This window comes from Barbatula barbatula, assembly GCF_947034865.1.
Source record: "Barbatula barbatula genome assembly, chromosome: 22".
Lineage (NCBI taxonomy): Eukaryota > Metazoa > Chordata > Actinopteri > Cypriniformes > Nemacheilidae > Barbatula > Barbatula barbatula.
Window position 1 is genome coordinate 4,005,926 of NC_136785.1, and position 26,776 is coordinate 4,032,701.

General features: G+C 39.4%; 1 protein-coding gene across 1 annotated transcript in view; it reads right to left on the minus strand.

Moving 5' to 3' along the window:
- The window catches only part of celf4 (CUGBP, Elav-like family member 4), a gene marked incomplete at its 3' end in the record, with an annotated part of 65,773 nt that overhangs the window by 19,492 nt on the left and 19,505 nt on the right, over positions 1–26,776 (minus strand). The window contains 1 exon segment of the mRNA XM_079487027.1: positions 25,210–25,292. Coding sequence (XP_079343153.1) covers positions 25,210–25,292 — 83 coding nt within the window.

The following is a 26,776-nucleotide window of genomic DNA, read 5'->3' on the forward strand; positions in this document are numbered from 1 at the left end:
TCTTTGACATGAAATTAAAGGCACAGTCAGCATATACATACTTTGAATATAAATAATACGGATACTATTATTACGGTAACTGTCCTTTAAATGGGCTTTTATAAGAAAGCTAATTTTTTATTTAGTCAATTTATTCAATTGTAACCCCCTCTAAGAAACCCGCATACCCACTAACATCCAGCGCCTTGATGTCTTATGTTAGACATAAATGGGTCAAATGTTGATCACGTGACACGTCAGGTTTGTCATCGGCTGGCATGTGAAAAGCAGTCATCTCACCTCGTTTCTCTCTCCACAGTACCAGAAAGGTCAAACTGGTGGGGAATATAAAGACGACAGAGTCGTAGAGAAGAACGGGAAAGTCTCCGAACATCAGAAGCGGCTTGTCTTCTTGTGCTGCGTGTGACGCATAAGCTTTTTTCAGAGAGAGAGGCCACTGCAACCCGGTCCTCAGGGACTATTTAACACTCTTACAGCAGTAAGCAATCATTACAGCAAAGAACTGCCTCGCTTTAAATGGAGTTAAACACACGGGCTGAAACAGAAGATCGCCCACACCAACACATACACACACCAACATCACGGCACACGCTAAAGAACACACGCTCTTTCTCCATTTCCCAAAAAGGGCACGGTGACATGCTCAGGCAGGTAGGCACACACACAATACGTCTTCTGTACTAGAGGGTTGTGCACTGCCATCGCTAATAGCATCTCGAGATACCCAGGTACTCCATTAAATCTAAGCCGGAGAATAGGAAAAAGTGAGAAAGTAAGAGTGAATGCCAGCCAGATCTTTTTCAAAACCAATTCCAATTTTTTTATATAACCAAATGGAATGACTTCATGACGTGCCAATTACGGCTCATGTGATTGGCTGAAAAAACCCATATGAATTCCATTTGCGTGCGGGAAGCCATTCCTATTGAGATGAATGGTACTAGTAACAGATTTCGTGCAGGTATTATAGACCTTTTATATACACTCCAAGTCGACTATATTTAAATATAAGTTAAATATTCTGCCTTTCTGAGATGCTTCTCTATTTTGGGACGATAATGACATTGTAAAGTGAATGCTGGGTAGACTAACACTGCATCAAATAAGCGTGTGTTGCAGTGACGTCACATGGTCACTTTTGGAATCTCAGATTCCATCTGCACTTATTAGAAGAGACGGTCGTGCAGATGCTCTGCCTTCCGCTCCTTAACAATAAACTCACATGCATGTTCTTAGATTATTGCTTCCCAGTGAATGCTCTTGCTATCTCTCTATGCCGCTGTTTTAAATAAACCTAACACACACATTTACATTGATGCACACAAAACTATTCAAATAATGATACCGTTGTGATTTCTGTTGAAAAATACTATCAGTCAAATTCATCTTTCATGTTGTTTATTTTCTATTTTTTTATTTCTGGCCAACGAATCACTCCCAAAATACAAGTGTAGAGAGGCAGAGAGAGTTTGTAACCACCACCCACTATGTTGAAGCCTTAAACAGATAGTGAAATTTAATTATCTACAATATCATCATGTGTAGCGTTAAAACAATTAAAAAAATGACTGTATTATTAATATTAAGTAAAGTCAAAAGTCAAGTCAAGTCAAGTCATTACAATGCTGCATTGTTTAAAGCTTTACGTGAAAAAGAAAACACAAAAGAAGAAAAATAGTGTAAAGATTCCAAACAGAGAGGACCATCCTAATAAAAGTAATGGTTATGGATTTGCAGAAACCTCAAGAGAAACCAGCCTCAGCCAGGAGGGCCAGTTCTCCTCTGATGCATGACAGCTGCAGTGACTTTTGAGTATTAGTGACCATTAGTGGTGATTTATAGAATTAACATTTGTTTAAAACTGTTTAGGTATGATTTTGTTTTATTATTTCCACTGTAGTTCTCAATGCTTTCTATTGTGACCAGTGGCGGTTCTACATTGAATTGCACCCCGGGCAAGAACATCTTTAAGCGCCCCCCCCCTCGAAAAAACTAAATTATGTCATATTTTTCTTGACCTAAACTACAGTGGTACAAATTGAATTTGTCATTAAAATGTAATTGTACCACTGTAGTTGAGGTCAAGAAAAGTATACATGACATTGTTATAAAACAATTTAACAGAGTATTAACACTTAATGATATTTTACTGACATTCAATTTGTACCAGTGGAAAAAAAGTGGTCAGAAAAAGATTCATGACAGTTATAATGGCCTCATGACAGCCAATGTCAAAACCAATATGACAGTTAACCCAGCTTTAGTGGCCTTAATTCATTTATCTTCTTATTGGTTATTTGTAATCACGTGTTTTGTTGTGTTCACTTCCGTTTCCTTTATATCCGGTGTGTTATATTGTTTGTCGTGGTTGGTAGGGGGTGAGCGATGGGATGGCAAACTTTCTGTTGACCGTACAAGTAAAATGTTTGTTCTGTCAAATAAAACAACTGTGACGCGTACAGAAGTGTCCCCGTTTCTCAGTCTCAAGGCAATATGGTTAGATGCCGAAACACCAGCTAAGTAGTGTCTTACATTCAATTATTAATCTGCTATGTCATGTTTTTATGACAATTATGACAGGTTAAGATGTATTGGTTAATGTAGAGTTGTCAACAAAGACCACAAACAAACAATATTTGCATTAAAAATTTCATAATTGAGCGAATGACACTTAATGACAGTTGTCATAAACATGCATAAAACCTTCATATTCATGACATGTGTGATGTAGCAAATAAATAGCAAAGGTTATGTTGGTCTTAGAAACTAGCTACAGATTGGAAAATTCTGTTTGCTCATTGCGGGACCTTACGTTAACCCAACTGATAGAAATAAATAATAATAACTGAACTTGTAACAGTTTTGTTGCAAAGCACAATATTATGGTGAAATTAGATCTTGTGTTTGTTGACTTAAAACCAAATTTGTTGTATAAGTGTTGTCGACTACCTGCCCTGCGCGGGCCTCGAACCAGCGTCTGTCCGAATGAGAGTCATGCGACTAGGCTAAACACCGCAGTGTCTTTTCACACAACATGGCAACATGGATACAGTAATCATAACACAGAGAGAACATTATAGTTGCATACCTTTATCTTTTCAGAATACAGGGGCGCCAATTTGCCAATTCCCCACACAATGAATGAATAGACAATAGATAACCGATTTGCGGCGGCCCAGAGTTTCTTTTACTGCTCGTGCCGGTGCCGCCCCCCACGTGACATGAAAAAATGCCGCCCCGGGCGACTGCCCGGTTCGCCCGTGCCTAAAACCGCCACTGATTGTGACACCCCTAAGCATTTCACTTTACTGAGAATGGAACCCATGATACTGGCGTTGCTACCACCAGGCTCTACCAGTTGAACCACAGTAAGCAAAAGCCGCACACACATACGGCTGTCATTCATGTGACTAACACCAAAATGACAATATTCCTTAGCAAAGATCAACACAGCCCTTCAATCCGAGCGCAGAGCCCAGCTGGGTTATTTTGATTCAGTCTCCGAGGGTTTACAGCATCCTCCCTGCTCCCGTGATGACAGATGTTTGCATGTGTGTTTACCTACTGAAGCTAATCTGATTATCACCTCTGAGGATTCTGGGTAGCTCTAAGTGTGACAGCAGGAAGACCTGCCAAAAGTAAAGTGAAACGGATAGGTTCCCAGTTTAATCCTCGGCATTGATTAAAATATTTTTTTAAATCAGCACCAGACTATTGAGAGATTCAAACCCCCCGAGAACAAGGAACCAGAAATGTTTCAGTTACAATCAGGGATAAAAGAAGCGCGGGAGTCGGATATTTGCATGAATTGTGTATTGATTTACAGTCGGTGCTCTTACAACACGCTTTGCCAAAGTCTCTAAAAGTCGCAGTACAGCAGCAACAATAAACAGTCCGCTTTGGCAGACCCAGACATTTGTCTTAGTTAAGTTTAATGGATATTGGAAGAAGTAAACTAAATAAATGTTTAACAGAAACTGGCCATGGACCACTCATAGTCTGAATATTGACCCCACACACACAAAAACAATGTAAACAAAGAAAAGATGGAAAGAATAATGTCTTTCAGAAAGGCAAGGACAGCAGTCACTTCAAGCACTTTCTAAAACATAATTGTTCCCATCTCTGCAGGCACCCCACCACCTCTCGAAACCGACCGGCAGCATTTCACTACACCCCCTGCCAGCCAGTCTGTAACATTTTAGAAGAATGATTAAAATCTTTAATAATTTAAAACACAGACCTCAAAAAGGAAGGGAGAAGAGGCGAGGTAAAAAAACCGAGAGAAAGAGATAGAGGGAGGGAGAAAGAGAGAGGTATTGTGGCTTCTGAAAGGAAACATTGTTTCACATTTCTGCTCTTTGAAAAGAAATGAAATAGCGTCCTCTCCCCACGGGGCGCAGGAGCAGCACGGGTGATGCTTTTTCTCCTTAATTTACTCGCTTTCATTTGCAGACACCCTCTGCACAGTCAGGAGGGCGGCCAAGGCTGCCAGCTTTGCCTCCATGCAGCGAGGACACGGCTTTCATTATTAATGTAAAATAATTTCACCCAAACTGCATCCGTGAATTTATAATGAAGACCTGTGTCAGTACGCCGAGTGTCCCGCGTTGGGGGTCACGAACGGGTTGGATGGTTTGTGAGGCTCAGAAGGGAGCTTTTATTGTCACGACAAAGAACGTCAGCGCTTTACAAAAGACCACCGTTGCGTACAGTGGCAGAATTTCAATTACGTTAGCTTTGAAAATTGGCTTTGGAAAGTTCTCTTAATTGACTGTTGGCCTGGCATCGCGAAGTCTAAAAATGATGTGTTAACATGACACTGTACTCGGGTACGGTATGATAAAAATAATCTGCACTGAATGTACCCAATGAATTATGAATAATAAATACGATGGACTCTTGCCATGAATAAACAGGTCTTTAATGATTTTCAAAACTGACTTCATGCAGTGCCAAAGCTGTCCATGCAGTATGCAGTCCCCGTCCGGAATGGCAAACGGGAAAACTTACAGTATGCAAATCCACATCAAGTGCACTATTTGATGAAATAGCATTCTAATGTACTACTAACTCTACCATGTTTGCATTATATAGTGTGCTTGCAATAACCAGATGACCTACTTACTTCAAAATATGCAGTTCAGAGCATCACCGTATTTTCTGCATAGTAAGTAGTAGGCTTGTATTCCGTAGTCATTGTTTGCTGACTAATCCCTGGCTCACTAAGGTTTTAAACAAAGTCCTCTCTACGGTTTCTCTGTTCCTGTGCAGGCCTGGAGCGCTGCGCGGCCCACGGGAGGATTAGGCTTTCTGTCACAACCAGAAAAAGTCCTGCCTTGCTCTCCCTGCAGGGAGCAGGCAAACCACTTACACGGCCAAACAAAAATCAATAGCCTAATGATCCAAAACCGGTAATAGAAAGAGATGAAAAAAATCCTGCACACCCTCTGAAACAATAAAATGTCTTTTGGCAAGTGCAACTCTTTCCTGTATGTGCACGTGTGTGTGTATGTCGGCTTAGTGTTGCAAAACGTATCGATTTACTGATTGCCTGTTTTTGTCCGGTTGTCTTCACGCTCCCCGATGCCGTGCCCTACTGCAAAGACTTCTGGGACTGCGCTGGGACTCTGAACTGGGATGACACCAAAATAAACGATGAGCCACAGAGCGGGCACTAGACTCGCTCAGCTTATATCATACAGATTTATAAGCACGGGTCACGACCAAATCAAAACCTTGACCCATCTGCTCAGCTCAATTTATACGCATCTAACAGCAGCTAGCGGTGGGTTGGCAGGGGAAACAGCGTTTCTTTCTGAACTGGGGCGGCGGTGGATGCCCGCCTTCCGTAGGTTATTTAGCGATTAGTGGACAGCTCATACTTAATGATTTATACCCTGCCCATCGCTTGTAAAAGATCACAAGGCTGTGGTTGTAAGCTGTATGAGAGAGGCCATATAGGGCCACCGTATTACACTTCACTGCCTGCGTCTGCTCTGAAATAAAACACAGGGGCGCCACATGTCATCGGCAGGACGGGCCTTGAACCGGCTGTAAAGATGATAAGGCTGTTTAGAAACATGACGTAATGGAGCGGGTGACAAAAATGGGGTCGCGTGTACAGATTTGCGACTGCAACATGCAGGGAGAAACATCAATCTCTCAAGTATAGTGATGAACTATGGGAAATGTTAAAATGAGCCCATGAACACATTATATATAAGCTCTTATAGGGACTATTAATGTGTCCTTTGACGAATTCTGTCGAATACAGTCACACCACAATTTGTATGTGTATAGTGTATAAAAGTAATTTCTAGGTCTTTATTGTTATCTGTACTTTGATTCAATTAAATTTTAAGTTTGTCTAGTCCTCTGGAGAAAGACACGGGCATGAGAAACAATAAATTACAAAGATGAGAAAATATAAATGTAAATAAATGAATGATAAAGGATAAACCAGTGAAATAAAACAATGAACAATACGCAAAAACAATGATTAAAACAGTATTTAATTAAAACAATAACAAGCCTGCATATATGTCCCCACAAGGATAGTAAAACCCTAGGTGAATAAAACTGGTCAATAAAAACCATAAATTATGCTTATTTGAAAATGTTAAAATGGTAAAGAATAGAAAACCATTAGGTGTCCATAAAAACAATAGAAGTCTATGGCAAATCACAACCAAAAATACCAAGACAAATGTGTTAAAAAGATTTTGTCAATTGTTATTTTTCTGTTGATTTCTACTTTTTATGAATTGAATCCTGATCTTTTATCTTATATTTTTCTACTAATACTATTTCATCATATTTTTGCTCTTGTGCAAAACTAAGTAAATAAATACAATAAAACTTATCTCAATAAAGTAAATGTTGGCGGAATCCAATTTTCTTGTGGATTTAAATACATCCATCTTAGCAGAAATTGACTTTAAATATATGTAAAGTATGTAAGCATATACACACTTATTCAAATATGTGTAATACATATGTATAATCAGTAAAAACACATTTACCCAGGTCTGAAAATGCAAAGTCAGAGAGTATAGAACGGTTCCACAATGTGAGCGGGGTTGTCATGACGACTTGTTATCCCGAGCGCTCCGAGAGGCAGTTGGGGAATCAGGAGGGGAGGGCAACGGGGACCGAGGCTATTCTTAAACACACAGCAACAGGCAAATGCAATTACAGGCACAGAGAGACAGTGGCCTAATCAAATCAGCAGGGAGGGTGGAGAAGAGAGGCGGGTGGGTCTGTCGGATGCCTGCAGCTCACGCCTGGAAAACCTTACCCAGATGCAGACCTCTGTTCTCCAAATGGGGGGTGACATGGTGTGGTGCCCACACACAGCAGGCTGCTGCTCCACATACACACCCACATAACAGCTGTTCCAGGCCAAAAGGTACCATGATAAATTGATGTTTTTCATGCTATGTATGATCATATTAGAGGCCATAAAGCACCAGTGCACCAATGGTCTAGCACCAGGGTAAAAATAAACACTATGGCAAGTAAATTGCTGTCGGATTTCTTTTCAACACAACAAAATATATGATTTATACGGCTGAGAATGATCGTCCAAATGTTTATGACAGTTGCAGTTAAATAAGAGACAAGCTAGCTTTAAGAAATATGTGTAGGCATAATATTTAATTTAATTTATTAATTCGTTTCGATCAAATGTGTCAAAAAAAGAAATCATAACCTTTGCTTAAACATTCCTAAACACACCTTCACTGCGCTTTATAAATGTGTATCTTGCAACTGTGTATTTTGTGCTGATAAAAGCCAGATGGGCACTCAACCTGAGTCGACCTGCTCCAGTCACGGCCATCATTTCTCATAAAGCGTCTTGATAACGTCACCTAATCGGGTTTAATGGTGTGCTGTGCTTTACCGGCCGCCTACCTGCTCTTCTGCAGGGCTCGGCGAGATCCTGTAACTTTGTAGCGACTGCCTAATAGATTACAAACTCTATGCCCCTCCGAGAAATTCGGCCCTGTCATCCCCGGAGGGTCCAAAATGCCTGTCTCCCATCCTCTCTGCGATAATGAGCAGGGTAATTACTGATGGCCATAACCTGGCCGAGGGAGCAGGCCTGGATCTTTATAGAAGGCCTTTTCCTCTCTATCCACACACATGCATACACATACACACAAGTACAGTCCTTTTAATTAAAAAAAACTCTTAGGGACCAGGGAGAAGGAGAACGAGAGACGGATAGATAAAGAGAGAGAGAGAGAGAGAGAGAGAGAGAGAGAGAGAGAGAGAGAGAGAAAGCACAAGTAAGCATAAAAGAAAAAAAATGAAGATGGAATTATATATAGTCTTTTGCTGATTACTTTTTGCAACCGTTGCACGCACACACGCACTTGGCTGAATAGGAACGTATGATACACTTCTATTGTTTAATGCAGAGCTAATTATAATTACTGTAGATTAAACCAAACCCCAACTATGATTGAAAACGTTTTGCATTTGTTGAAAAAAAAGTAAATGTTCTTCAATTATAAACTGGTCAGATTTAGATCACTTCTAAGAAAAGAGTTGTCACTAAAGGTATAACGTGTAACGATATAAATTATTTGTAAATCATATGCACTATAAGAAAACAGATACAGTTTTAAAATAGACAGTTTTTACTAAATTCTGTCTGGATGAACTGCATTTGATGCCAAAGTTAGAGAATAATTCACGTTTCACATTTATTTGTATAGCGCTTTTCTCTAACATGATACTGTGGTATTTACAGTAAGCTAAATTGTCCTGCATTTTAAGCAATAAAAAAAAGCTCATGGACATGACTATACATTTCAAGAAGTCAGCGTTAGGTCAAAAGGAGACATTTTGTCGTAACCAAACAGGTGTCATCCCCCATTGATTCCCATAGTATTTATTTTCACTACTATGGCAGTAAATGGGGGATTACATCTGTTTGGTTCCTGACATTCTTCCAAATATCTTTCTTTGTGTTTCTCAGAACAAATACATTTATACAGGTTTGAAACAACCTCACGGTGAGTAAATGACGAAAGACTTTTTGGGTAGACTATCCCTTTAACTTATGCCGTGTTTTAACCCAATGATGGGTGAATTAATAACTTCCCTCTGCTCTGTTGACAATCCTGCAATGAAACTTTGACTCTCTCGATGATTAAAACATGGCCACACCTGATCGCTCCCCCTTCCACGTTATTAGTGAGTGAACCGCACCATGGCGGCCTCAGAACGTGCTGACCGGTGAACACTCGCTCGCATCTGAGCCGTGATACATCAGAGCACTTCAAACCGCACAACTCACAATTAACTGACAAGAGCCGGCAATTAGCACGGAGCACAGCGAAGCGCATGCAATCTCAGCGCGGAAAACAAAGACTGGTCCCTCTGCGAGGCGGCCATGTGTTGTGACGCTAGTTGTTAAGCTAAGACGTTTTGACAGCGAGGTTATTTTTTCGTGTGCAAGAACAGCGTTACCCAATCCTAAAGGGGCTTTAACGGGAGTTTCTTTCTTCAGCAGAACACAAATTAAGATATTTTGAAGAATGTTGGTAACTGACCCCCAATGACTTGAATAGATATTTATGTGCATACAACAGTAGTCAATGGGGAACAAAATTATTTGATCATTTTTCAAAATATCTTCCTTTGTTTGGGTGAACCATCTCTTTAAGATAATATTATGGTGTATGGTTATGGTATAACAAATATGGTTATGCCAAACTCTATATGAATATTTTGTTGGGTAGGGCATGTCATTGTAGACAACATGGGGCCTTGACATAAATAAGGTTGAGATCCACTGCGCTAGAACATCCAGAGAATGCAACAAAGAGCAAAATAACAGCGCTTTGAAAAGAAATGCATTAGGTTTCTTTGTACGCACCTCTCTTCATTGTGTTTTTGCACTTTAGACAGCATCTCCGCACGATGAACAAACTGCACAAATATGATATGAAACTAGAAAAGCCCACGGCGTTCAGTCAGCACTAGTTGCATCCATTAGAGTGGAATGCACTTAGACGCAATTTGAAAAAAAATCAAATATCCGAATTGTCCTTACTTCGACCTCGTGGAAACTTTACTTGGGATCATAAATTCCAATCAAGGGGTTTATAGAACACTCGATAGTTTGATGTTTATAATTCATTACTCAGCTTATTGTAAAACAGAGGGTTGCCAAGATGCTGCTGCCGTAGGCCGAATAAAAACAAGCCATCTATTTTTCTATATTCCATAGATGAACGTGAATGAATTTAAAGGGGCCTAAATTTGTCGTGATTAGTTTAGTTTGGAAACGAGATTACAGAAAATATCCAGTGGTGCTGAAGTCTACAGCGAATGTACACGCAGAGCACATCATCGTGCCTAAGTTTTTATCAAAGTCTTAATTCACCGGCAGCATAATGTATAAGAGGGCTTCGGTGTTTGCGTAACCGTGTGCACACAGTGTGTGTGTGTAGGCATAAGATCTGTCACAACAAAGGCCCCCTCTTCAGATCTATGATGGATCAGCATTCTGTGTAATCACTTCATTATCATCTCACAAAGAAGACACGCGCTGGGACACAGGGCAGACTGCACTCCAGAAATGAAGAATTATACATCCGTCAGCAGGGGAAAAACACGTTAACCGGCACCTGGCCTGCGCTGAAACTGTCTGGGGAAGGGCTGTCAACGTCACAGTTATAGTTTGTTGTTCAGATATTATATAGATAGATAAACATATACTGTATACTATATATAATTTTACATTTGGATAATAGTTTTGTTCAAAGTTGCTTATATGTTTGACAAATATTAAAATTCTTCATTTATTCACCCTCATGTCATTAAGGCCTGTATGACTTCTGAAGAACACAGAAGATATTGTGAAGTACAATAGTGTACTTCAACATATACTCTTAAAAATAAAGGTTCTTCACAGCGATGCCATAGACAAACCATTTTTGGTTACACAAAGAACCACTTAGTCAAAGGGTCTTTAAAGAACCATATCTTTCTCACTTTTTTATAATCTGGAATCAGATGTTAAAGGTTCTTTTATGGCATCGAAGAACCTTTTGAAGTACCTTTTGTACAATTGTAGAAAATATTAAGAGGTCATTCAAAAATATACAACATTTTATTTGAAATTCGGTAGAAATAGTGTTAACCGTTTACAGAATAATAAAAAAAAAGAATAATGATTTAATAAGATCATATATACAAATGACGTTGGAGATGGAGATGGAAAAACAGTTGTGCTGACTGACACGAAAAATGGAGGAAATTCGTGTCAGCAAACACAAATAGATTACAGTTCGTGACAATGTCACGAATTCCCGTGAGACTGCGTTGAAGCAACACCACACGCCAGAATAACAGCATAAAGTAAACAAGTCTACAGTACATAATCAAAGTTTTCCAAAGGTACACACAAACAAACACACATGCAAAATCAAACACACACACACACAAAAAAGGCTATCGTCCACACAGCACATGCTGTCTGTTTCTGACAGTCAAAATGAACAGATGTGGTCCCTCCATCGCTCTCTAACACCCTACACACACACAAAACACTTCTCAGCACCTGGTTTGCTGCTCCAGATAGCGTGCGTAAGCTGTGATTGAGGCGGATTTCTATGAGAGGAGGGAATAGAAGTGATTCCAAAGTTTAATCAAAGAAAAATAGTGTCTTCACAGAGACGACATCCCTCTTAAACATCTGGGCCGCTGTGCGGCTCCCAACAGCATGCCTGCTGTTTCATATGCGAGACAAAACCCTCTATGGTCTGGGTCCTCCATATGAGACAGTATAAACAGATGAATTTAGGACAGTGAAAAAAAAGAGAGAGAGGAGGAAATGAGAAAGTGTCAATTGGGGAGAAAGGCAAGGGATTGTGGGAGACAGTAAGAGAGCGAAAGGGATGGCAGTGGATGTACGTATGCATGCGCGTGTGTGTAGAAAACAGCGCTTGTTTAATTCATCAAAATGGCTTCATAGAGGGTTGTAGATTGAAAACTTTAATGAAAGAGCCGTAAAAGTCCTGATGTAACAAGATGAAGACACAAGAAAATAAAACGGGAACTCAGGGAAAGAACTAAGCGAAGACTGACGAGAAACAATTCCTCTATATGTCATTACTGTGGGCTCTGCATAAAGGAGGGACGGTGGTTTTGCACACAAACACGGGGGAATTTACCATGACTGAATGCGCGGTTTATTTTCACACGCTGTCTGGGTTGTTTTAGCACCTGATTCACTATAGGAATTATGCAAATCGGATAACGGCGCACACAGCCTAAAACTTTGTGCTGGAGCAATTTGCACATCGCAATTCCTGATCTTGCAGATCAGCTCTGAGTGACAGGTTGTGGAGAATGCGGGAGACTTTACTGTGACCGTTTACCAGACTGTGCCTGAAATAGCGTTTTAAAATGCTGAAAATGCAAGAATATGCTGATCCATTCGATCATTATTTGGTAAATCACTTCGGTAGCAAATACAGAGCCCGTTTCTGTGTGACGGCTCTTCAACTTTTTTTTTCCTACTGAATTCTTCTCTTTAAGTCTGCGCTCTTTCTCCATGGTTACACGCTCACCCTGTTTCTGTCATCTGTAATGGGTTGAATGTGTCAGCAGAACACGCGTGCATGCTGTGACCGGGGAACTCATCGCTGTGCGTGTGTGCATTTAGGCCAATACGCTCATGTAATGGAAGCAGTATGCAAACAAGCATTTATGCAATTTTATCTGCCTCTACACATCACTCTGTATGGGGAATGAACGGTGCTGAACTACGTTTGTGAACATGAACTGAGACATTGTCTATTATTTGTGTAGACAACAGATACCAACCTACACATTATTAAATAAATTCTTCAAGCTCTTAATTTTCATTCCGCAGGTAAAACAAAACCCATCTCGAAAATTTAGCACAAAAACAATGGTTATTATGCATACATTTGTACGTAAGATTGTAAGAATGGTTGCACCATCTGTGTGTCAGAGCCCCCGTGTGGCTGTGGTGCTCCGTGACTCATCCGTCTGTTTCGTCTCTGTTGGCGCTGTCGTACGCATCATCATTCTGCGCCGAGGCCACCGCCACCTCTTTGCCAGGACTCCGCCACATGTCGTCATCTCATACATCTCCGACCATCATTTACTTGGCACCAGGCAATTAGAGGACCCGAAAGCCTCAGTGTGAGGCAGGACTAGGTCTCCCTTTTTAATCACCTTTCTAAATTACTTTCTCTGTTCTGTGTCATTAGCCGCGCGTAGCCGACGTCTAATTTTTGCCAGTGGCGACCTGGTGCAGAGAGCGATGGTACGAAACCGTCTGCCCACAGCAAGAAACTCTTTTGGAGTTGGGTTCCTGTCCAAAAACATTACAAGGTTGTCCCATGAGGCGCCCAATCCATCAAAGTGATATTTCCGTCCTCCACACCTCCAGTCCTCTTCTTCTTTGCAACGTAGTCATTTTCTTCTCACTGGGAGTGACATTGATTCATAAAGTACTTTGCTGCAGGTGCCAAGGCATGCCAGAGTTTTGGTAGTGTTGTTGAGTTTGTGCAAGCTCTTGAGATTGCGCAAAGCGGAGCTTTCTCTATCTTTTCTGTTGGAGCCAATAGCGTTTAGCCTTTCAGTATTAGCAGGGGATGTGTCATATCAAGGGACCAATAGGTCAGGGCTTGAGGTTTGGAGAACCGTGACCTTGGGCCGCCGTGCTGATGCAGTAAAAGGATGTCGATGATCCTCTGGCTCTGAGGGGACTTAACCAGGTTCCAAGGGTCTGACAGGAGGACAGGTCTAATCAGAGAATCCAGCTCAGAAGGGTAAGAAAGCATAATCCGCTCATAGCTCGCTCTGCAGAGAGGTTAATAAAGCTACAGAACTCACACGTGGTGTAGCACATCTGTGTAAGTCTGAGCTCGGGAGAGAGGCATTTTGGGTCATGTGACCATGAATGTAACTTATCAGAGTTTAGGTCAATTGATCATGAGTATAATGTACATTTTTGTTTTTTACACTGTATAATTCAAACTGTTGAATATCTATATTAATATAGAAATCTTATGAATTTTTTAATTTATGGAAACATATAAAAAAGTAAAACAAATATATAATTTGATTTCACGGATTTAAATATTGATGACATACCTTTACTAACATACATATTTTAGCGAACTTGGGGAAACACAGTTTTACACCATTTTTTTTATAAAAAATAAAATATAAAAAAAAAACTGGCTTGCACAACAAAATATATACATCAATCATATTTTCCATAATTCACTGCGTCAGTACAGGACTGCAACAATATATGCATAAGGCTTCAATCCCATACTTTATACAAATTTTTGTTCTGAGTATATAAAATTTTAAACTTCTGAAACTTCTGATAAAAATCTGAAGTCAAAGTCCCTGATAAAAAACAGCATATGCTAAAATAGATGTTTTGATGCTGGTTTGTGCTGGTTTAAGCTGGTCATGTGCTGGTTCCTTGCCAGCTTAAACCATTGTTCCAAGGTTACTAGAGCGGGCAGGATGCAGTCCAAGGTTACCGGAGCGGGCAGGGCGCAATCCATTCCCAGACCTGACAAATGCTGGACGAAGGACGTGGCGACTCTTCAAAACTTCAGTCGCTATTAGATTATTAATGATAATTTTAATTCGAACTTTTTTTATTTTGCCTTGTTGTGCAAGCACTGTCGAGCTTGTGCAGAGGCAGCAGCTTTTGCCAGAAGGGAACTGGAATCCCCTGGTTAGGCCTGGTTTCCCTCTGAGGTTTTTTTCTCCTCCAATGGAGTTTTGGGTTCCTCGCCACCGTTTGCCTGGCCGGGGGGCTGCTAGAATTTGATAGTCTTATTTAATTAACACTGCATATAGGAATTTATTGTGTGTCTGATATTTGACCCGTGTTTTGACTTCCATAACCTTTTATGTTTTACTTATAGTCAATGTTTTCTTGTACAGCTGCTTTGTAACAATAAAAATTGTAAAAAGCGCTATATAAATAAAGCTGACTTGACTTAAACCAGAACGTGACCAGCACATGACCAGCATATGACCAGTTTAAACCAGCACAAGCAAGCAAATCATCAAAACATACCCAACCCAGCATATGCTGGTTTCTCAACAGGGCGTACGATTCACAAAGAGAGAAGTAGGCTACTTGCTAACACGTCCATTTCATTCCGTTCAAAATCACTTGTAAGCACATCACGCTGTAATTACTTGCAAGTACTCAAGTCATAAGTAGAAACTTCCCAAAGGGGACCTGAATGCAGCAATAGCTCTTCTATGTTTTAGCATAAATGCTAATGCCGCATATTAATGAATGCTAAGCTAATGCCCTTCTCATGTGCTGATCTGACTAATAATGGACATCAAACCCTGTCTCATCAGCAGATTTTGGGATCCTCCGGATGAGGATTTCACAGAGCGCCTGACATACAGAACGTGAGAAAATAAGCCAGAGAGGGAGCTAACAGAGGATGACACATTGGTGGTGCTCTAATGTCCACAGCTGTTAGTTTCCTTTTGGGGTGGCGGAGGGTTGTAAGTGACGAGAAGAGAGAGACAGCGAAAAATGAAATAAACCAAGCAAGTGAAAAATTGTTCGGCCATGCGGAAAGGTGAAGAGTGAACGAGCAAGTCAGGAGGAGAACTTCTACGATAAGCTTCAATTTTCATAATATTCCAGAACCCTCAATGAAAAATAGAGATGATTGCTTGTTATTGAACACAAGTGATGTGATATTGATACAAAATAAAACAACACAATACAAGAACACAAAAGACCAAGTCCGGATTCTACACACAAAAGCAGCGGTGACTGGCTAACTGAGAGGATGCCTGCGGCAGGAACTCAGAGCAAAAGAGATGCCTCATTGAGCACAGTCTGGCAGTTTGAACACACAAAATCAAACACACAATCACAAACAGGCAAGAGCTGATCGAGAGAGACTTTCAGGACTATAGAGGAGAGACAACAGACAGACAACAGACAGACAACAGACAGATGTTCAAATATTTTCAAACATTTTTGTACATTCACAAAACAAAGACCAACGTATTACTGCTCTTATTATCTTTTTGTAAAGTGCTTAGCTGAAATTTAGAAAACAAACTGTTAATACTATATTATTTTATATTATTAATGTATTTAAAATATAAAATAGCATAAGAGAAATTTAGTCTATCTTCATTGTTAGTTTTGTTGCTGTCACACCATAGGACACGTGTTATGTATATTTGTTTACCTTATGCCCATCCAAAAACAGAAAAGTTTTAATTATAATGTATTTGCGATCAATTCAGTAATCTTTCTCTTTACTTCTACATCTTTTATCTTTATTACCACTCTATACTTTTGTATGTAAAGTTGCTTAAAGGAAAAATGGGGAAAGGAATGATAAAAGTTGCAAAATTGCACAAAACTATATGATTTGAATATATGTGTAAACATAATAAAACTTAGTGTGCTGCTTATCTATACATTTAGGCATCATAAATACGTTGCCAATATAAAGGCTTTTACATAAATATTTTTTTACTAGACATCCTCCTAGTTATGGTCAAAGTGCAACTAATCCCAGATATCTTTGAGTACCAAGCATAGGCATAATTTGCGGGTGGACAGGCGGGACATGTCCCCACCACTTTTTGCCAAAGTCAATTTTGTCCCACCACTTTTTAAGAAATAAAAAATACAGTGTGTATTTACTGTGCAAGTTGCCCGCTTTGAAAGCAGAGGCTATTTATACTAACTTTAACCCATCAGTTTCAGATTAGAATAGACTAAATGTAAGAAATGCAGACGAAAATAGACTGTTTCAGTAAACAAATGGAGGCAGATCTGATATGAGATTGTGGGTTCAGTGGATTCGAACCTGCTTTACACCACTGAAGCCGTCGATAAAGCAGCGCATTTTTTATGCTGTTTTGGTGGAGGATTTTTCACGCTTGTGATGAACAATTTATATAATTTATGTTTGTGTCGTCTTTGTCCATAACACTTTTCAAAACAAAGTTACGCCACTGGTGCCAAGTGGTGGTAAATAGAGTATAGTATCATTCATTTACCAACATGCAAAGAGCAAGCTTTTTTGGAAACAAGGTTGAGTCTATCTGTATGTTGTGCATTGTTGCTGCCTGTATAGAGCATTGCAAACTAGTCACTCATTAGGTTTTTTTCAGGTTGGATACAGTAGACAATAAGCCAGCTAGGTTTTGAAAGAGGAAAATGTCACAACACAGAAAAACCCAGTACAAAACAGACCATGATGCAGCATAAAGCAATATTCGGCCACAGTCTGCCACAACAATGCACGGCACAGCGCAGTCCAGGCCTGGGGGATGAACAGGCCTAAAATAGAAAGTACCACCTGTGAAATAAATAAATGAATAAATAAGTGGCACCACACACAGAAAAGAGGACAAAGAAAGAAGAAACTGAATAAAGCAAGAGCCAGAAGACACAGAAATAAGACAGGGATGGAGAAAGGCTAGAACAAATAGAGCAGGAGGCTTCGATATCTGCCAAGCAGCCTGGACACACTCTGCCCACATCTCTCCAAGCTTCTATCCCTTTCACCCCTCCCCTCCTGTGAGGGACCACAAAATCATGATTTTACAAACCCGGCTCCCTCCTTCCCGTTATGACACCATCTCGAAACACACACGCATTTACACACGTACCAAGTGTATGTAGAGCATGCAAAATCCACTGTCTCCTCAACTCTACGCCTTGCAAAGACTTCAGAGGGGGAGGCTGAAGGATAAAACGAGATCTAGCACGAACAGGATAAAGAGAGAGAGACGGCATGACACAGCAAATGTGTAACAGAGGGAGACGGAGGGACGGCAAAAGAAATTAAGCGTGGAAGTTAATGTAAGTGGCAATGAGAAAGCAACGTATAGGAGCGACATGGGAACAACGCCAAGTGAAATCACAGCCAAGATGAATAAAGTAAATGTTGGTTTCGTGTGTATTTGGGGAGGTAGTGTAGATACAAGCTACAAGTTTCCTATACATTTAAATGTTTCTATACTGGGGAAAATTGTATTATTTAAATAAATTATTATTTAATTTGACCAATTGATCAATCTTGAGGATTTACCAACAGAAGTAATCTTTGAATGTAATTTGAACAGAATTTGCTCAGTAGGCAAAAACCCTACATTTTAAATGTTATTATTAAAAAAATAAGAAAGATAAGAAACACAATTTAATACAAGTGTAAAGCCTAGGCTGCTTGATTATGGCAAAAATTGATTTCTTTTGGCCAATGTTGAGATAACGATTATTAACCACGATTACCTATTGACTATGGAAACGAGGTCATTAAATAGAGATTATCTATCAATAATTTCAATAAACAAAATTTAACTTAATAACAAATAAAAATGAACTACTTTAACTTCATATAGATGAATGCATAGATTTGAATACATAATTTAAAATAATAAAAAGAAATAAAACAATTCTTGTGGCACATAATTGTTTTGCCTCAATTATTTTATCTCTAAATGGAAAGTCTATTATTTACATTTACATTTATTAATTTGGCAGACGCTTTTATCCAAAGAGACTTACAAGTAGTTTTTTACAGTGGCACATTACTGCAGAGCAATCAGGGGTAAGGTGCCTTGCTCAAGGGCACTTCAGTCATGACCTGCTGGCACTGAGATTCGAACCGGCAACCTTATGCACAAGCCCAACGCTCTAACCACTAGGCCACAGCTGACCCCCGATTATTTGATGGCTCGAATGGCTTACGATTTTATGTGGTATATCGTGCAAAATAAAAAGAATAAAAACAGGTTTCTCTAACACACATGGGTAAAATAAATGCAACACCTATTCAAGTGATGACCGATCTGCTGTATGCCCACACGCCGAAAATCTATTTTTCCATTCTCCGAATCTCAAAAAGAGATGAGAGTTTTCCAATTGCTTTATGGCACCTGCAGGTTCAAGCATGTAGGCCACTATGAAGGGGACCTGAGCATGGAAAAAATATACAGGTGAGAAAAAGAGCGAAAACACTGTGAGAGAGGGCGAAAGAGAGAGAGAGATAACGACAGAAAGAAAGTGTGTCTGAATCCAGCACCCTGGACAGCGGCCATCGATCGTCTACCAGCACACATCACCACAACTTTCACAGATTGCTATTGAGAAGTGACCTGTAATGCAATTACTGGCCAATGCGGAGCCGAAGTGGCCATCAATAATTAAAAGCCAGCCGAGTCGCGGCCTTCAATTCCGCTGTTATTCCCGTGCCGTCATTGTTTGTATTCGTGTCCGCAGCCGTGGCTACCAAACTGTTGCGCCACAACGGTTCGAATGAGATTTGTGAAAAGGCGTACTTCAATAAATCCAATCACGGCGGATGAATGCCCTTCGCAGCAAAGTTTATTATTCCGTCGGCATACGGTACGTCGATCGCGGAAAGCTCCGACCACAGCGAAGTCTTATTAACAAACAACAAATCGTTTTACACCACTGCTGTCTGCTCGACGACGCCATTATGAGCCGATACGTCAAAGCTATTGTCTCATCCGCTCCGGGCGCCCGCACCGTGTTTAGACGAAGTCAGCACGACTTTCGGCAGCTAAGGATTTTTTTTCCTGGGCCATCGTGCTGTCACAAGCATTTTCACGGTGAATTCATAATATAGAGCGTCTCTTCCGTATTGCATAATGTTGTAATCAGTACAGCCCCCACAGTGGAGGCAACAAGCTTCACAAGTTGAGAAGAGCATCTATTTTTCACGACGGCAGACGCGTATCTGTCAAAACGTATCTCTCTCAGCAACCAGCTCTCGGGTTTAATCACTGAGAGCCGTGAGTGATTATGTAAGGTTTGTGATCTCGCAGGTGATTCTGGGTAAGGCTCTCTTCAAGGAAGGAGGTCACCCAGAGAAAGACAGAAGGGAGATTACAAGAGAGAAAATAAGTGTTTTGCACAGAAAATTAAGTTTATTTTCAGGACCATTAGGATTTTTGTATTGATAACAACATTTACACGGCAATTAAGCATGTTTATTTTCAATAACTGTTATACATCAATGCTTTACTTTTGAGGGGGAACATTTTTGTGGTTCTCAACTGTGAATCTCATCAGAATTTCATTACTGTAATACAGTATTTACCTCTTAAGTCAATATCATTCATAGGCAGAAAGAAATAACACTTTATGATTTAAATAATATATAATTATTTTTGCATTTCAACAGGTTTGTGTTTAGTTACTATGAAAAGTGGCAAATTAAAATAAATGGCAGCAGTCATTAGTTTGGACATCTAAATTCATGCTTGTCATGATCTAAAGGTTAATGCATAAACGTCTATAATTAGTTTTGTAGACATTGTAACATTGGCATAACATTGAATCAAACTGTTATTTTTAAATGTAATTTTTTTTCTTTCATTGAATAATGAAAGAATGAGATCCAATGGTGTTTGTAAGAAAGAACAATAGACAACAGGTGACTAGAAAATAGGCTAGTTTACCATTATTTGCTCAACCTTACATTCATGTGATTTCATTCTGGTGATTACTATCATTTTAAATTGTAGAAAACATTAACAATAAAAAAATAAGCAGATGTGTTTAAACTTTTGACTGCTAGGGTAATTTCACATGTAAAGCGCATCACACCCCCTCCTTTCTCAGACCACTCTTGGGCAATAGGTCTATATTGACCAGCCCACGGACTTATTGAAAGACCTGCTACAAAAGTAGGTCGCACAGCTGGTCAATGGTATGGATTTCTGGGTCTCACACAACTGCCAGAGAGAAAGAGAGTGAGAGTGAAAATGTAAGTTAATGAACATAAATCAGAGTACAGAATCACATCGCCTGCCATTTCCTGTTCTGTCCCTTTCTTTTTCCCATCATGTTTTTCAATCCCGTCTCCATTCATTCATTCATTCTCCATTCTCATCTTTTTTCTAGGAGACATTGCCCAGACTAATATGAGGGGGCTGCAAGCAGATGTCTGTGTGTGTGCTCCTATATGAGTTCCTAAATGATGCATCGATCCAAATCCTTCTATCATATCCAGTCTCTGTGGTCAGTGGTCAACGGACATATGTGCAAATGAGCATGTGCATTTGTAATTATGTTTTTGCAATGGCATACTAACTTTTGTTCGAAGGTATGTATTTTTTGCATATTATGCAAGAAGCCATATGCATACTGATTAAAATGTTGTATGCCAAAATGCAATGTACTTGACATACTTTTCCATTTCATCAAATCAAATTTTAAACATTGACTCCAAATATTTTAACACAAAATAATGACTGTACACATCTTTGTCAATCTAAAAATGTATGTGATGGACCACTAGCACACTAGTAACATATTAATACTGTTTGATCCATCACGATATAATAACCAGTTTACAGTATATGCTGTTAAATATACACTAAGCAATGTGTTAGTATTCCATTTTAAACGCAGATCTGTGTAACAACAACGCAACCACAAAATGCATTACTGCATGAGTCTCTGGCAAATATTTCTACATGAATATTCATACGCATGAATGGATATTTGTGAACATTTTGCATTTGTGTGCATTCCAGTGAGTAATAGCTGGTCGGTTTGTATTTGTGCGCACGTTTGTATTTTAACATGAGCGAGAGAATGTTCGTGGGTGTGTACATACACCCTCTCGATGATGAGGCCCGGTGCCAGAATCAATAGAGTGCTCTGAGCATCATACCGTAGAACGAGAGCGGCCAGAGGAGATTTTAAATAAATGCAGCATGCATGAGAGCCCGGCCTGGTCTGGCTGTGCTTTGAAACCTGTCACTGGAAGCGGCCCAAAAAATCTCTCTCTCCTCCTGTAACCTACATATATATAGACTACATGCACTTCAAACGCTGTGTCATCTTCATAATCACGCTATAGTATTTGCATGAGGGTAAAACTCAAATGTCTTAAAAAATACTGTTTGTTATTACAGATATAAATGAAGGCTCCGTAAAACTGATAAAAGAACACAAGGACCTACAATAAACAATAAGCTATTCAGACATGATATAAACTGTAGCTTGTTATAGTTCCACCAAAGATGAAAATTCTGTTATCATTTACTGACACTCTCATGTCATTTCAAACCCGTATGCCTTTCTTGCTTCTGCAGAAATCAAAAGATATTTTCAAGAATGTTGGTGATCGAACAACAGCGGTTGCCATTGACTTTGTCTGTACAATCGAAATTAATGGGTACCACATTTGTTTGGATACCAACTCTCTCCAAAATATCTTCTTTTGTGTTCTGTAGAGGAAAGAAAGTAATCCATGTTCGAAATGATAAGACGTGAGTAAACGATGACAAAATGTTAATTTTGGGGTGAACTACCCCTTTAAGGAAGGTTGATACAAACGAAATTATGACTGTTTTTGTTGACAACGTTATGACTGGACTTCAGGAGAAAAATATACAAAAGTATAGAATATAACCTCTTCAAGCAACCTCACCAAAAAACATGTGAAAAGATAATACACCATATAATAATCCAGCAATAAACGTGAGCTACATGTGAATAAAACTGCCGCTATTTCGTCGTATCAAACCGGTAGGTAAATCACCTCAAATCAAACTACACATATATAAACGTTGCATTCTGTCTAGCACTGCTTTATAGTTGCAATATTTGTGATGTTAATATGGCGTAAATGCTCGATAAACACAATATAAATGTTGGCTTCGCTTTAGTCTCAGCGAGATGATCTCACACAACCCAGAAGAAAGTGGCACAGACAGTGTGGCTTCGTGATAACAGCCTCCAGTTGATTTTTTAACGCTCGTTCACGGCGTCTGGTTGACTTTGCCATTAACAGTGTTGAGACATGATTCAGAAGCTTCAGGAGTGTCCCACTTTTTCGCACTCTTCCTATTTGAGCTCTAGAGCCTGCGATGCCATCGTGGTCCTGACAGAACTTTCCAACATGAAAACCACTTTCCTAAAAACCATCAAGCTGTCAAGTGAAGTGGAAAAATGAGAGAGATTACTGCATAAAGGCAGAGTGGGGGCAGGGGCTGGGAGAAAGAAAAAGCGAGAGAGGCAAAGAGATGGGCTGATGGCTCTAGATTCTTCTGCAGATACAATGTTCCAATGACTTTCTCACATTTTCAACAGAGTTTTCTATGAGCATTAATGGCAGACTTATTTATTTCTTCTATTTTTCTACATTTACTATTCACTCTAAAAATGTGCTGCACTTGTGAAGCCAGTTTGATTGTACTTGAGAATTGAAGGCAGCAAAAATGTGCTTATTTAAAAGTGTTATTATTTTGGCCCTTTAGCAACATGGCCACTGAAGTGAAAAACCACAAGGGAGGATTTCTCTGAAGGATAACGGGAGAGCATGTATACGCTTTGATATCTCCTGCCTCTCAAATCCTTTTGAAGAAACAAAACTAAGCAAAAAAGTAAGTCACATTTGTCTTCTGCTGAGATTCATTAGAGATCCCAACATTGTCTGAACTTATGCTCATATTTACCAAGGCACAATGTTGGCAAAAAAGCAAAAATATTCTACAAATACCCTTGCTATGCTACATTCTGACAAAATACAGTAAATACCAACAGTTGTGTAGTTAGTTTTTATTGTTAGAAATTTCAGACAAAGGTGATATTGAAGCGCAATGCAACTGAGACCGCTATTAAGTCTCCTAAGCTTCGTATGAGTAACCTCTGAGCAATTAAATGATCCACTGGGTAATAAGCATTGTTATGAAGCTGATTTGTGATGGGCGGAGACTTCAAGTGAATTCATTTGAAGCTGCTGCGTTTGCATTTCAGCCCGTAGAAGCCTTTATAACAAACTGATCTAGTTATTGAGCTGGTTGTGCTTTCTTAAGTCGAAAATATATGACACGATGACTTGCACACTAAAAAGCGAGCAAAACATATCTTGCTGTACAGGATGGTATCTGCTTAGTTTTTTATATAAGAATGGAAGTGGAACTCCAGCAAAAGTGCTCACCCTGCATTCAACATCTATGATGTCATAATCACTCGCAACGGCAACTGTCACTCTCCCTGGAGGCGTAATTAAAACAGAATACACCAGACCGAGCTGAGCGAGAGCTAATGGAGAAACTTCAAAACACACATACGCGGAAACCAAACAATGTTATAGTGGGACAGGCACAGCAAGATATTACTGAACTCAGAGAGGAGTGACAAAGGCATACGCACACGCACACGCACACGCACACGCACACGCACACACACACACACACACGTGCCTGCAGACATTCATACGGTACACTCGCACACAGATGCACACAACCACACAACACACATTTCGCGCACACTCACTGAAAGACACTATAAATAGGACAGCTCTAATGTGGTGCTGTGTAGTTCTTGCCCTTAGGTACAAGGCTCTTCCAGAGAGAGGTAGAAAGAGAGAGACGAAGAGAAAGTGGTAGAAAGAAAGAGTATGAGAAGACGTAGAAGAAAAAATCTGATAAAATGTGTAAATAATATAAAAAACAATGTTACTATACATCTTTACACCAAACCCTAAATTACCAAAGTTAGCTAATATCGTAATATCAATATCAACAATTTCATGATTCTTTATACCAATTTATTCAAGCAAGCAAAAACCTACTTGCTTGAATACACAAGTGTATTAATAATATTAAATAGGAATACAAATATTAACAAATAAATTACAGTCATGTTATGTAGCCTTTAAGCATTTTACAAATAAAAAGAACATTGCTATTCATTTTTCTATGCCAAGTAAACAGTCAGTAGTAAAATAAAGAACCAGGCAACAAACGCTGAAACAAAGATTTAAATCAAGAAATCTAAAAGGAATATCACGTATCCAAGTAAACATTGAGAGATCAACTACCAATGCATAGATTAAATATTTTGACACACTTTTCCAAATGTTTCATGTTTAATTGACTGTTCACATAAGTACCTCACATCACAAATTTGCCCATGAAACATAATGTTGACTGTTGACACACTCCAGGCGAAAAAATTTCACGCTAGTACCAAAGTCTGATAACATCGAAAGACCTCCTTTGTTACTCTTTCACTGGTACTTTTGACATCCGTGCAATGTAATAAGTTATTGTACTTGCATGTGTTCTGGTGTGTGTTCTGAATGTGTGTTTACTGGGTGTTTGTGTGCATGTGCATGATTTTTATTGCTGATGACCTACCCCAGGTAGCGTCTTCTGCTCATGAAGCGCGGTCTGAGCTTTTAGCGCTGATTCTCTTGCACAGTATGTGAGGAAGGCACAGCCTGTTCGGATAAAAGAAGACAGAAAGAGATGCATTAAAGACAGGTCAGAGAGGTTTGTGTACAAGCAGGTGTGCGTTTGAAAAGAGCCGAGTTCTCTACCGTCAAATCATTTTATCAAAATCATAGAATGTTTTCGCATAAATATCTTTTATACTGCATTCACATTCTTGTTGCTCAACTGGTGTGGCGCTGGCAACGTCAGAGTCACAAGTTTGATTCCGAAGGAATGGATACAATACTAATAACATGCATACCTCAAATGCAATGTAAACTGTACATTTGTAGCAGACAGGAACTGAATGACAGAAGAGATGAAGGGAATCTGAGATTAAAAGAAACACATGCCCACAGCGATATACAAGAATCCCCTCAGAGAAAGTGTGTGCATGCAAAGGTGTGTTTGTTGATTAAAATAGCCCCTTTCTGTATATTTTAGGCTAGAAGGCCTTGTCGGTAATAATTTGCTTCAAGATTTTTAAATTTGTTTGCTTGTCCATGCATTTGTTACACAACCTGGTTTATAAAAATGCAAAGGCCTAGATACTGATAGACAACAATGACTGTTTGTCAGGTAAATATTACATGATAATATTGTTTTACGAAACCCTTTTCACACTACAATTACAATTTAAAATGTTTCTTTATTGAAATAAAAAAGACACATTTTAAATGTCCAATGTATAATTTTTTAAAGGATCTATTGACAGAAATGCAATATAATATACATCTGTCTTTTAACCACAAAACTTTAAATTGGAAAATGAATTACACTATGAAGAAATGTGTGTCAGGATGAAAAGCAAAAAGTAAACAACGGTGTTTGTGTTAAAGGTGCACACGGTGCTACAAACAAGCACACACTCCTGCACTTCCAACTGCCAGAATATTTTGCTAAAACACAACCGTGAATGATTTCACCACCAATTTACCCCAAAATCCCACCGGGATGGACACTGTGCAGAATAACCAGCGAACAAAAGCCGAAACGATTAGCATCGCATTTGTATGTAAAGCAAATTTGAATATGCAAAGGTTTGTTAATGGATGCTAATGTTTATGCTAATCTTCGATTAATATAAAAAAAATGCTAATATACTAATATGCTGAGTAAACATGATAATCTGGCGCTGACATTTCCGCCTGCATGCTAATAGTGGCCACAAACGCTGATAAAATGAATAACGCGAATTTGCAAATGAAATAAAAATGTTAATTTATTTTCAGACAAGACCTCTTCGTGGTGAGATTCTAATCGCTTAAAAAATCCTTTTGATGAAGTAAACCAACCCTTTCACAATATATCATGGTAACCATAGTTAACTGGTATACATTTTTGCAGGGGGAAACATGAACCCAGACAGAGGGCAACTAAATCTCGAGGAGATTTTTTAAATAGAAGCAGTGTAGCTTTCTTCCTACAGCCCCATAAAAGCCGTAGCGCCACAGGGATGCTAAACACACACGGGGGACACACACACGCTGCC